This window comes from Temnothorax nylanderi, unplaced genomic scaffold (genome assembly GCF_030848795.1).
Source record: "Temnothorax nylanderi isolate EJ_2023f unplaced genomic scaffold, tnyl_v1.0 TNYL_tig0005_pilon, whole genome shotgun sequence".
NCBI classification, from domain to species: Eukaryota; Metazoa; Arthropoda; class Insecta; order Hymenoptera; family Formicidae; genus Temnothorax; species Temnothorax nylanderi.
Window position 1 is genome coordinate 2193229 of NW_027249067.1, and position 14139 is coordinate 2207367.

Here is a 14139-nt window from a genome sequence, read left to right on the forward strand (position 1 = left end):
ATTTTCAATATTTTTTTTCTTTTTTAATCAATTACTGTTTAAAATAAAATATTTTTTACATATTTAAAAAGTTTAAACTAAATTAGCAAATTACCTTTTAAGTTTAAAATTATTATACGTTAAAAACAGAATGAGTTTAAAATTACCTTCTAAATATTCTTTAGGTATTATACATATGTGAATTTGTTTTCTTTCAAAACGCAGAAAAGTAAAGAAGACTAGGAATAACAGATATTTAAATTCTTATTTGACTAATAAACTCCAGGCCAATCCTCACATTTCTAACGGTACGAGCTTACTTTTCATTTTAAATAAAAATCATAAATCGTAATCTACCGGTTGTTACTTTCAACAAATGATCCCGTACAAAACCGTGTGCTAGCCATTTAAGCAATTAATTTACCAGCGAAAAAGCATAGCCTCCAGCAGATTGCATTTTGCTGGTCCGTTCGGAACCTGATTTTATGAGGTCAGTTATTTTACGCCTGCATTGTTTCCCCAATAGATGTCCATTTGATCAAACAGCTATACCGATGAACAAATATGAGTAATGTTACGATGATGTGCAGGCATATATATAACGGCGAAATATTGCAAGAACTGTATTTATCTATATGCATTATATTTGACAAAATATAATGGCAAAACAAAATTTGACAAAACAAACAAGTACTTTATCATTATATGTATATTCGAAAATTTGTGGTAATATATTTTAAATGTTTCGTTACAAATTAATTTCATTTATTAAATTTGACATTACTATTACTTTTTTTTAACTTTTCTGTTTAATGCTTTCCGCTTTAATGTCGCATTGCAAGTATCTTCTTTTTATTTTTCAGGTCGAGCACGCACGGAAGATGACGGTCATTTAAGAATTCCCTCCGATGTGCGACGAGTCTCTGAAGATGTGCAGTTTGGTGTTAAAGTGTCGGTGAAATCGGAGCAACTTCGTGTACCTATGATTTCCTTCCCTTTCCTCCGTCGTACTTTGTCTTACGGAAAATCCGCACGAACGATGTCATAATCGTCCAAGTGCGAATTATATACCTTCACGTTGGACACGATGGCACTGTTGTTCGTCATAATCGTCATTTCGATCAGCACTGCCATGTCGCTGCCGCCGGTCATTAGAATCGGTGAGTAAATATCGATCCAATTTGTTAGCTTTCAGTTTACTTATGCACCAGGCACTATTACTACGATTAGCTCCGTCCATTTAATATGCCTTCTATATGCATAATAGGATACCTCAATTATTTAATGACCAATTAATTATTTGTTACGTACTAATAGCTGCTGTATTTTTCACAATATATATATCTGCAGCTTATACCAAACATTTTATATGAAATATTATAATTAAAAATGGGTTATTACTTCTTTTAATACGATAAGCGTTTTAAATGAAATTTGTATCTGTGAATCCATTATCTCTTTATTACATGTCAAATTTATAATTGAGAATCTGTTATCTCTGTATCTTTTTTTCCTTTTTGCACTGGAGATTTCAAATTCTGAAAATATTTTTTCGAACCAAATTATGTAATGCGCGATGCTCTCGTTTCAATCGAAATTTTCTTACAACTTGTGATTTTACACGCACGATAATCATAAAGCGTTCGTGCACAAATACTGCGACATGTAGTATGCTTAGTTTGTTTGTAAATTGTCAATTTCGATCCGTATATAGAACTTTTTGTCATACGCGTGCAAAAAAATGTTTACGATGATCAATTAGATAATGCGATTTACTTTGTACTCAATTTACGAATTTGACACAAATTCAAATAACATATAAGCAAATTGCGAAACGTTCTCTGCAAGGAAGAAAAGCAAATGTTAACGTAGAGCGAAATGAATTACGCTCTCGAATATTTGGAGAAGTTATACTTTTATCAGAAACTCACGAAGATATTATTTTCTCCAATTACACTACATGCGTTTTAAACGTACCCCGTCGAGCCATTTACAAGAATTAGCTGTTAAGTTTTATTTCGCGATTTCACATTTGAAGCAGTTTGGAGAACAATAATAATCCCGCATTCTCTTATGCATTACGTTCAACGAAGTTGCCAAGAATGGCAGCCACAAGTCGGTCCCAGGCCCCGATTCTCCGTTGCATAGAGGATCGTCTTTAGCTTTTTCCGCTACGCAGACCGTGGAACTTGCCGGAAACTTTCCGTCGGTTGATTACGCTTCGCTGCGGCAGGTAGACGCGCGCGCGGTCGGTTTGGAATTACAGAGTACGCCTCTAAGTACGGCGCGGAGATCGAATCTTCACTCGCGCGCCGGTATTTTCGTCGGTATAGTTCCATTATTATTCCGGTGGTGTTCGAGTGGGTGTAGAGCAGACGTGCCCATGCATAGGATGCCGAGCTTTGACTTGGGCTGTGCGTATCTCGCGACCCGTTCGGATACGCACGCACGCACGTATACACGCACGTGTCCGCGACGCGCCGCGCCGAGAGCAGAGCGCGGAACTCGAGGCCGTTTGCTCGCCGGTTAAGTCTGGCGGCAGGAAAGTTTTCCGTCGATCTAATTGGTTGAATTTCTCTATGGGGCGACCGCCTCGGGGGAAACTTGTCCGCAATTTCCTATGATGTTGGTGAGAATGAAGAGAGGGCGATAAGGCGAGCGAACTTGTCAGGATGGAGCGTGCGCGTCCGCGTACATAAGACGAATGGAGGACCGAAAGAAAGTAAGGCATCCCCAGAGGACGAGGACCCTCTGGCATCTCAAAGCGCGGTGACTCTCCGAAACCACGAAGAAGGGGGATATTGCGTATTCATGTCCGCTACTATAATCTTCCTCGTGTTCCGGATTCGTAATTGAATTATCAGTTATTTACACAGTGCGTTCAAAAATATGTAATATAAATGGGAATAGGAATGGCTATGATTAAATAAACGGTTATAAAAGAAATTAATTCATTTCTTTTTAAACATAAAGTTTTTCAACCAAAAAGTTTTCGAACCATAACAGTATATGGAGTACAATAATTCCTATGGAGACGAAAGTCGGCAACAAATTTTTTAAATAACACAAAAATATATACGGATTGTTATACAAAGCGAAAAAATCGCCATATTGCTGCGTTGTTCGGTAGTACAGAAATTGTTTTCAAAATAATTAAATTTTTCCATACCGACATTTTTTCCACATTTTTTTCGCGCGCGGTAACATCTAAAATTTCAACACACGAGGCCAAAGTTAATTGAAACAAGATGGAAGAGTTTCGGATTCTTCTCAAGATGCAAATTAAGAGATTTCTAGGACATACAGATAACTGAATAAAGTGGGATAATTTGCAACTTTCGTTGTATTCATTTTATAACGACTATGATGCAAATTAATAAATGATATTGAACTCCGTTTAATGTGATTAATTAAACATATTAATTAAAAATATTGTTCTGTAGAATCTAATCAGATATCTTAAGAATTATTAAAGTAAAATTAAATTTAAAAAAATATTGATTGTTAAACCTCAGATATAGATATAGATATAAATAACAATTTTATTTGTTTATTACTCGTTGCAGTTTTCATAAATTTGATACCTTTTCACGATTTGTTAATAAAATTGAATTAATATTGAAAGTGGAAAGTATTGGAAATAATTTGTAAATAAAATAGAACTAAAATAGAACTAAAATAGAACTAAAATACTTCTAATAAGATTTAAATATTTGTCAAAATCAAACAATTTTGTTTTATACAAAATCTATTAAATTTATTTTTATATTTATTATTTTAATAATTATTACAATTATTATCCATTAAATTTATCTACAATTTATACAATTATTAAATCATATTAAAACTTGGACATAGATACGGATAAAAATATTGCGATATATCAAGTTATCAAGTACATTTTTTAAATTTAAATTTGTATTTTACCCGTATTTGCGCATGCAATTTACGATAACTATCTCAATATTGTGGAACAACCGCAAGTCATCAATAAATCCGTTCGGAAAACGAGCATTTGCGCGAGCCAAAGGAAAAACCGACTATTACCTAGCGAAAATGAAGCTTGCTGAAAATTATTTCGCAATCAATACATACTACGTACGAGTTTTCTTTTTTTAATCAACGAGTATAAACAAAACATAAGCTTCAATTTTCGCTATTATGATCCTTCTTCTATCTATCTATCAAACCATCAAACGCATATGTAGATTTCTCGTTCTTATTCTTCTTATAAAATTAGATTGCATCGAGCATATCACTTTTCCTCTAGTATTGTTCGCATTATCGGTCACAAAAAGTGTATATATGGATGTAAATATGCAATTTGTACATAGATGAGTATTCGCAGTGTATTGAGCTTGAGTCCGTGGTTTCGCTAAGCCCAAATGACTGTGCGGCTCAGCCATCCCCTACGGGATACGCGCGAGTTTCTGTGGCGTTTGTATTACATACATCCTTCTCGTGCATCGTATTCGATCAAAATGCAAGTCACCTAATGTCGCGCTAAGAACCGGCCGTCAATGGCAGACGCGATCATAAATTTTATCACATATACGTCTGCATCTCGCGCGCGTATGATCTTCGACCCGGTCTGCAATCGTTACGCTGCATTTACGCGCTCGGCTCTTTGGGATCAGAACGAAAGAATATCCCGCCATCAGGTTATATGCAGTAAATAAAGGTATGAAGACGCATACACAGTAAGCTCACCCCATCCCACGATACGCTGACCGCTGGCCAGTATCGCAACGTCCGTACTTCCGCAAAGAGTTTCAATGATCGCAATTTTATGGACGGGGTGTGTGCGAAGCGAGCGGATTAACGTAATTCTCGGTGGCATCAGGATGGTGAGAGGAAAAGGTTATGAGAGCGAATACTCGATAACGATCAAGATATTTTCAGCAAACATCGCTAAGAAACGATGAGACCGTAAATGCCAGTCGCTTTCGTATTTCGAGAGGCAGTAACAGCGTGACATGTGATTTGCGTATGCAACGGTAACTCAACCGCTGTGAGAGATTTGCACTTTTCGAGAAGTGCTTTACTTGCGAATATAATAAATTTCGTAACACACAATGAATAATTCAGAATTCCGATAATTTACAATTTATTGTTTTCGGTAAGTAAAACAACCTTCCTATTTTAGTGTTTGCGTATTAATTTATGAAAATTAAACAACAAATTTTTCAAGCTCTGCGATACCGACACCGGTGGAGAGCATAATATCTTCGCGCTAAACGTAAACGATTTACGGTACGAAAAGCGCCTTGAGATTCCAAGTACTTTTTTTAAAATAAGAATTCTACAAAATAATGCGCGGTGGAAACGTGAGGTTGCAATTCCACTCTTTCCTCCATTGTTATCCGAGGCGTATATACAAAAGCGTGCATTTCCCGAATAGCAAGTCCATGAATCCGCGACGAAAGTTCCGCAACTATGCCGCGCGTCTCGCTGACGATAAATCGCTGTTACGCTAGTATATGAGAATATATAATCGATGTAGCTATTTGGCGGTGACATGTGATACTTCGGAAGTATTACCATCTTTGCTCTCTCGACACGCTCAAAAAATTTTAAATCAGAAAGAACTATGCAGAGAGCGGCGCGCGCTTGTAAGTTCACGGCGAAAAACTTCCGCTTGCAGATGCGAGTATAAGCGAGCTTAATAAACTTCGCGAAATCTCTAGCAGGGCGAGCGGAAGTAAATCGCCATCGCGTTGACAGCATTAAAGATTTATAACTTACCCGCGCGTGCAGGGAAGAATCATAATGTACTTGGAAGTTTGCAGTCAAATATGCTTGCTCACCATCGCTCGCAAAGCGTACATTCTGATAAATTTTCGATTACGATATTGTGGGAGCAGTTTCACAATTCCGCAGCACAGTCAGTAAAATTGGAAGAATATTTTATTGCGAAACACATTTCATAATTAAATTGATCCGAGCTAGCTTTATCACGAAAATAAAAACTTTAGACGTTAATACTGATTTACTGCTTTCCCAGATATATTCAAGTATAATGTGTGCTTATTATCGTGTATCACTGAAAATTTAAAAATTGGAGTGGAAGTCTGTCACTGAGAATTTATTCAGAGATTGCATGTCACGTCGATATTGAAATGTTGAAGAGATAATAGCGGACGTGGCAGATACAATTTTTTTCATCAAATTGCACAAAGTCCTGTCAATTTCTTTTAAACGAAATAGATCTATCGCAACGTACGTTGTTATAATATTAATTATATATTAATACTACATAATAATACTGATTGAGTATATTAATTAACACAACACAAGAAATGAGAATGCGAAAAAAGCCGCACGAAACAATACGTAATTTCTATCACGCACATTAAAGGAGACTGGCGATGCGTGGCAATGAAATCATCAGGTCTCGGCGAGCAGGTCGATAAGGCATCCTTATCTGCAGCCAGCACCGGTTTTTCCATTAAAGCCTGGCGAAAATTACTTGAAGCGACTCTACTAGATCCTATCGTTTGGCTAAGTAGTTTTCATAAAGAACTGGAATTCTTGCTCCCTCGTCCTGCGCGTTCCGGCACTTTTTCCCTTGATTTCTCCGTTCCCGATCCTCGAACGAACGCTCGCCAATAAACGAACTCGAGAATCGATGGGGAGGCAACCGGTGAATTTTCTCGTTTGAACTTCAACGGACGTAACTGTTTCCGGCTAGGGCTCAATTCGCGAACGGCCACGCTCGATTTCGCACTTATGAAGCGGAAGAACAATCGGCCAGAAAACTGTGAGACTAATTAGGATATCTGAAGGATCATTAGGATTATCTAACCGTCAAGTTTTCGCCAAGTGATAATACTTACGTTTTTTTCGACTATCATTTGTATCAAGGAATTTCTTATTTAATTAAGTAAGTTCGTGAATTTTTCAATATGCAATTTAAATTGCACATGAGTCATGGATGATCATATACCTCTTGTTATATTTTAATAGATAATAAAAATCCTTTTAAAAAAATGTGTAACTATGAATTGTGAAGAGAATAAAGGAAGATAATTAGCCGCGTAAATCAGAAGATGTTATTAATTATATATAAGTGTAAACTGGAATAATCGAGAGACGTAATTTATGGCGCTAATGCGCGCGTACCATGCAACGAGATACGTTTCGAGTTAATCCGCGTTATAAAGTGACGATAAGATCGCGCTATAATATCGTTCGCTCGCTGTGAAATCCGCTGCGTGCGCATTTCCAGAGCTGAAAATCTGCAATAATGCCTTTGCTCGGCCACGTACAGTTCGGAGAGGAATCAAATGAAATACATATGGGCGAAAATTTGACTAATTTCCTTCAATTTCCTTCTATTTTTATTTACTTTCAAAACTGAATAGATTGGCAAAAATATTGATAGATAATGTCGTTACACAGATAACGTAAAAACTCCATTATTATCTTTCAACAATTGCTATTTATAATTTTATTATAATGAATAACCAAAAGCTAAATGGATTAAATCTATCATTTCCATTAATTTCTGATTCTGACTAAATTCATGGCTTACATGCAATATTTTGTAAATTCTGTTTTTTTTCTGTATGTCGTGTAACGAGTTTTCTAACCGTATCCTATTTTCTCAGCGACCATCACATTCAATTTCCCTGGAGTACAATAACGGTTCGTGCTGCGACTATGCCTCGGCATAAAAACGTGCTATCAATAATTTCATCGCATTTAATTCTCTTCTCACTTACGCATCACCTTTGTGCCGTGGCAGCAAGCTAATTCGCATAAGGGCCCCTAAAAAGATAAATAATTAACGCGATCGCTTCAATAAAGCGATGAAAAAAGGTGAAAAGCGTCAAAGAAATCTCGTGTTTTATTGAGATAATGAGGTAACTCGACAGATAATCGAATATGCTTTATATTAATGAGATAAAAGTCACTTCATTTTTAAGCTTTATTTCGCACTTTAGATATTATGCATATATAATAACTAAGGCACCTATGCACTTTATGCATTTATCTGTTACTTTGATGTGTTAATATGCAATATACATGCGTAACGAGTCAAGTATGATGGAGAAATAACGATCCCATATACTGCGTATTTTAAGGCAAATATTTCTTCGATTTCGTCCACGGAAATATCGTAACTCTTTGAAGTCCATTTTCGCGTAATTCTTTGAAGACTAGTAAATAGTGGACTAACCAATTTCCTAACAGATTTTTCAGGGTGGCAGTTTTGATTCGTTCTCGTTTTTCATCATTTCTCTATCAAACGAAAAATTTTTAATTTCCAAAGACGCATTTTGCTTGTGTAATAAAACTCAAAAATATATAAAATATGTAAGCAAAATTAAATTCTATGTAATATATACATAATTTTCAAAAATACTAACCTGCCAAAAATTTATAAAAATAAGTAAAAAATAATTATAATCAAGAGACATAGTAGTGTCTCGCGCCAAGTGTACATACGCGAGAAGCAAGGCACGGACGCTATACTCAGGCCGCTCAACTAGTTAAGTGCAGACAAGATTTATCGTTCAGTTATAACGGCTGAACCGATAGGTTTCTAGATGGACTAAATTGATTTGTTGGATTAATATTATATAACAAAATTGTCTTTACTTTTGCTCTATGAGTTTTCTATGTTGAGATATTCCAAAGCTCAAGTTGCCAAATTTTACGATTACGATTAAGAAACGTCGTCCAAATTTCCATCTAAAATTTTTTCTGTTAGAAAATGCCACGAGAAGGTTTAGCCTGTCAACGCAGCAGCGTTGTTGCACAAAGCTCGGCCACCTGACATTCGTCATGCTTGCGAATTTGGTTACGTTTTACTACGTATAGGTGCATGAAAGCTCTAATACACAATGTATACACAAATACTTAAAAAAATTGGAGTACTATTGCAACAGCTACTGCTAGTGTATACTAAGTGTGTTATTATCTTACTATACATTATGTAAAAGTAATGTACAGTATTTAAATGCATTCGATATCTAAATTACTAGAAAATTATATGTATTATAAAATTATATCATCGCAATAGCCATCATTTTCGCAAAACTCGAACAATGTTCGTCTTAAGTGTACACTTTTCTGTGTGCGCACGTGTCTAAAGAGAAGTATATAATTTATGTAAAAAATTCAAGGTCTGTTTATTTTTTAAGAAATAGGTATCTTATTGAGCAAGCCAAAATAAATATTAGAATTTTTTTTATTGAAACATTATAAAGTTATTAAAAATTGTATAATTAAATTTTAAACGTATCATTAAATTTTAATAAATTCTCTTAGCTTCTTTATCAATTTTTATTTATTTCCAGAAATTTCTATTTAATGTATTTTAAGAAAATATTTTTAAGTTTTTATTTTAATATTTCTATTTCGTAATATAATAATGGCAAATCCGGATTTTCATGATACATCGTGATCTCGCTTTTGTATGACGAATTTCCATCACGCATTGTCGGCGATCTTTGACGGGGTTAAAAACTGTATCGTTACCTTTTCATTACCTTAATTGCGCGCGCGAATATGCAACACTGACAAGAGAACACTACGCGCTGCTCTTCATCAATTTTGATGAAACTTGCAGAAGTTGCAGGAGATATTATGTAGTGAATATCTGTAAAGCCGTTTTTCTGAATGGGCCCTAGGAGCCGAGTTATAAACAGTCATAGATGGATCTTTCCACTGCGTATCCATATATTATGTCTTCTTATCTTCTACCCTCGCGATTAAAATAAAACTTTAGGAAATTATTTGAGCATGTCTCAGGATCATTTAAAGCTAGTCAGATTTGCTGCAAAATTGCCAGGAACACCAGAATTCGGGATCATTGTTGGTAGCTTGGTGAGATCTTTCGTCTAAACTAATAATTACATTTGCATGTATTTCTATGGGTAATGTTTTTTAATGTTTCCACAAAATTGTCCCTGTTTGCAGCAACTAGCAACGGTTAAATGCAGTTTTGCTACTTTTCTACTTATTCATTATCTATATAAATTAATTTATTCCTAGTTTTACCTTATTACTGATTAGATAATAATTATAAATAACAAATTAATTTTTTCAAACAATTTATACACAGTTTATGTGCGATGTTTCAAGCAAACAATGCTTGAAACAATAGCATTTCTCATAGTTTGGACGTGAAATTGTTACATAAATTATACACTTATCCCCTATCACTCCTGCAAGTTTCATCATTATAATCGGCGGAAAGCAGCACGTAGTGTCCCCTTGTTAGTGTAAACTTTCTAATGTCATTATTTTTGTAGTAGAAACTACAAATAAAGTTCAGTTAATACGGAGCACGTACACTTTGGTGCTTATTTTTACTTTTTTTTTAAGTAAGTTTTTTACGATTATGTATTACTTGAAAAAATGCTACGCCATCACGAAATTCGATATTGAAACTTTTTCTGCTCTTGCTAGATAAAATATATGAACAAATTTCTACTTCTTTAAGAACAATTGAGAAACATAAATATTGAACTGTTTGTCTCGAAAAAATAAAAGTTCGTTATCGGAACTTTTATTAAATATTTTCGCGAATTTCTTTTGCTTTCAAAATTTCTGGCTTGTATCACCGCTTTGTCAAATCCCTGCAAAATAGTTCGAGTATCGATTTTACCGTTCGGTCCGAATGTTTGCTCCAAATGTGCTTGCAACAATAAGGTTTTCTACTCGTAACTCGGGACTGGTGAAACGAGATAACTTACTACACAGTAAGATCGACGGCGATTCATGCACATGCATTCGAGATGTCAGTGTATATACACGCATAGCGCTCTCCTGCACAACCATGACTACAATTTCTTGCAACGAGCAGTAATACAGGTTGCAATATAAATTTGAGGCACGATCGTAAGACGCCCGCGGAATGTCTGCTGGCCTACGTTCTACGGTGCTTATGTAAAACATCGCATCGTATAAGCGCAAGCTCACATGCGCGTTTTATTTATGTATTTATCATTGTCGCGAGATGAGCTGCGATAAAGACTAGTACGACGCAGAGAACGATAAACGAATACATCAAGAGAACCGAGAATTTTCACGGTCGTTTGCCGGTTATCTACCGTTTCTTAGTACGGTGCACTTTATGATCATTTACTGTATGCCACTTTAAACTTTTGCGATGCAACTAGTTTTTGCAGCTTTTAGAATAATTATTTGCTAACAGGATTTCATATATGTATACTACAAGATTCTCTATAAATAGACAATTCAGAAATTTTTTGCAATGAAATTATAATTCGTCAATTAAAAAAAAAATCCAGAGATTTAAAGATTAAAGAATTTAGAAATTCACAAAGATTAGAAGAAACAAAATTTATAATTATAAATGTTCAAAAATTCAAAGAATTAAAGAGAGAAAAAAGTAGTTGCTATTTTTAATATATCAAAAAAATTGTAATTTTTAAAGGAACTTGGGAACTACATTTGTATATTTCATACTTTCATTGTCTTCTATTTTCTTCATCGTAAATGGAAAATTCATTGACAACATTGTAAGTATTTTTTATTAATATAATAATAAAAAGTATTCTTATATAAATTATTGAGCGAAAAGAGACGTCGTACAAAATCTTATGGAAATTGAAATCAAAGTAAATAAAATTTCAATATATTATATTTCTTTTCATACTGATGAAAAATATTAACAGGCACAATTTGTGAAAATAAACAGTTTTCAAGTTACAATCATTCAAAATCTGAAAATTGGAAGTTTAAACTTACGTTTCAATTTCTGAATTTAAAAAAATAATTGCTCTACATTATTGTTATATGTTATTAAATTACTTACAAGTTTTTAATACTTTTATATAATACCTTCTAATTTGATAGAAATAAAATATACGAAAAAATCTCATTTTAACACTATTTTTGCAAAAAGACATAATATTATGAAAATAATTAATATATATGTACATATATATATATATATATATATATATATATATATATAATACATTCATATATGTATATATGACTCTATATTTTTTTTCTCCATTGTGTTTGTTTATATGCGAATTTTCATACTACTCAAGACGCGTTTCACTAATGGCGCATTAGATTTCTTTTAAGTAGATTGAAAGCTATAAACCGTCAGTTTTAGGACACTACACATATACATATTTATAAGGAGTCCTTTCCACACATATTAAAAGATGTAAAATGTTACTGTTTTACTACAATTCCGCAAAATTTCTGATAATGGACATTTGTTAGAGAAGTAGAAATTTTATTGAATTGATTTGGCGCTATGCCAGGCGAAAAATTAGTTTCGCAGAATATATAATCAGTCTATTCGAGTGCATGGTCATAAAAAGCTGACAAATTTTTAGGAAGGTACAGATTTCATGACCTAAAAATTTGCCTATAACCAATCTTTCTGAACGTTAAAACGAAGCTATTGAAATGAGTTTTTGAACTACATTGCAATCAAATTTCTGCGAATTTCCTCCACGATCTAGAATCTAGATATTTCGTAATAATACAATGCTTCTTGTTTCATATAAAAATCTACTAATTACTATTATATATAGCAGCATCAAACAAAATTTTTTCGTATATATATTCTATTTTTGTCAAATTGACATTAGAAAATATTATTTAAAAGTACTAAAAATTTATGAACCGTTTGCCACATAACAATAAAAATCATAGAGTTTAATAGTCATTTCTTTAAAAATTTAGAAACTAAAAAGTAAGTACAAATTCACAATGCAAGTGTTGCTATTAGATGACTGACAAATCGTACGATGCAGGCAATCGATTAGCTACAATAAGAAGTTCGATCGGTACTATACACAGCTATTAAATATCCAAATGGTACATTTGTTGATTGCGACCAAATCACTCGCACTCAAAGAGAATGTAAAACGAGAGATGCACTGATATCCGGATTTATTCTAGAAATATGAACATAATGGACATTATTCTGATGGACATCTTTTTTAACCCAATAGCAAAGATCGCTAACTAGAGAAGATGAAGAGAGAAGAGATCGATAGATCTTTGTATAATATGCTTATAAATAATACAATAGCTTATAATGCCATGTATTATAACGTACAATACATGGCACAATGTTAAAACAAGAATAAGAAGCGTATAAAAATATGTAATGCAATGCACATCTTAAGTAATATTTATAGCCGCAGAAGATATAAAATTTTTTTTGAATGCATGCATGACTAAATATTTCGACAGAGCAACATGATGCATAATTCAGTTTTCGACCCAGAAACCCGGTAATAATCAAACACACGATAGTTTTCATGCAAATGTCGTATCTTCTTGCAACGTTGTTATTTGCCGACGTCGTTCTTTTATCGAATCTCGTAGCGATTTGTATTTTGCTTTTTCTCGATAATATACAGATGTGTATATGAAAGTATATACGCTGCGAGTATGTAGGTAAACGCGGAAAAGGTGAAAGAATCGATACGACGGTGCAAAATGCTGAGTTGCAATATTGGAATGTCTGGCGAATAAGTATCGGCGTACCGAGCCTTGATCCATATCCAGCACGCGCTTGATTGCATCGCGCTGCAACGCTGTCGTCTGTAACGAGTGATATTCGCGTGGAGCTGATACTCAGAGCCACAGTTGTGTATATAAACTGCGCGAGCGAGTATTTTGCGACGACAAAAACTGACTTGTTTTCCAGCAACAAATATTTCGACCATTTTGGGCACAGAACACATATTTAGCAATTATTCGAATATATTTTTCTCTCAATTTAGACAGACAGAGAAGAGAGGATTATTTTATGTCATCTGACAAACAGTTATTTTTAAACATGTGTTTTATTTATAACAATTGAATGATCGTTTCTACTCTGTATAGTATTTAATTTTTAATATGTTTTCTCTGATTCCAAATACGATTGCGCGAAAGTATCTCGATTGTCCTTGCTAAGAGTTTAAAGCCGAACCTGTTGATCTTATAAAAGTTGAGATCTCATTGAGAGTTTTCTATTCGCGATGCAAGGAAAACATCTTTCATTTCGAATGGCAGTAATATTCAAACGCCAAGGATGTCTTTTGAAATGCGTATTACATAGCGCTTTGTTAATTATAATAAAGACAAGTTGTATGCAATAAGGAGATTACAGAATTGCAAAATAGATTGCGCGAGATACGTATTTAATTAAAATATTAATTAGAT

General features: G+C 34.1%; 1 protein-coding gene across 6 annotated transcripts in view; it reads left to right on the forward strand.

The window, feature by feature from the left end:
• Window positions 1-14139, forward strand: part of LOC139776399 (glutamate receptor ionotropic, kainate 2) — a 150034-nt gene that overhangs the window by 8337 nt on the left and 127558 nt on the right. For all 6 annotated transcript variants that reach the window (XM_071713009.1, XM_071713002.1, XM_071713020.1 and 3 more), the window contains one exon: window positions 843-1139. In XM_071713009.1, coding sequence (XP_071569110.1) covers window positions 1067-1139 — 73 coding nt within the window. In that variant the 5' untranslated portion in view covers window positions 843-1066. The remainder of the gene's footprint in view (window positions 1-842; window positions 1140-14139) is intronic.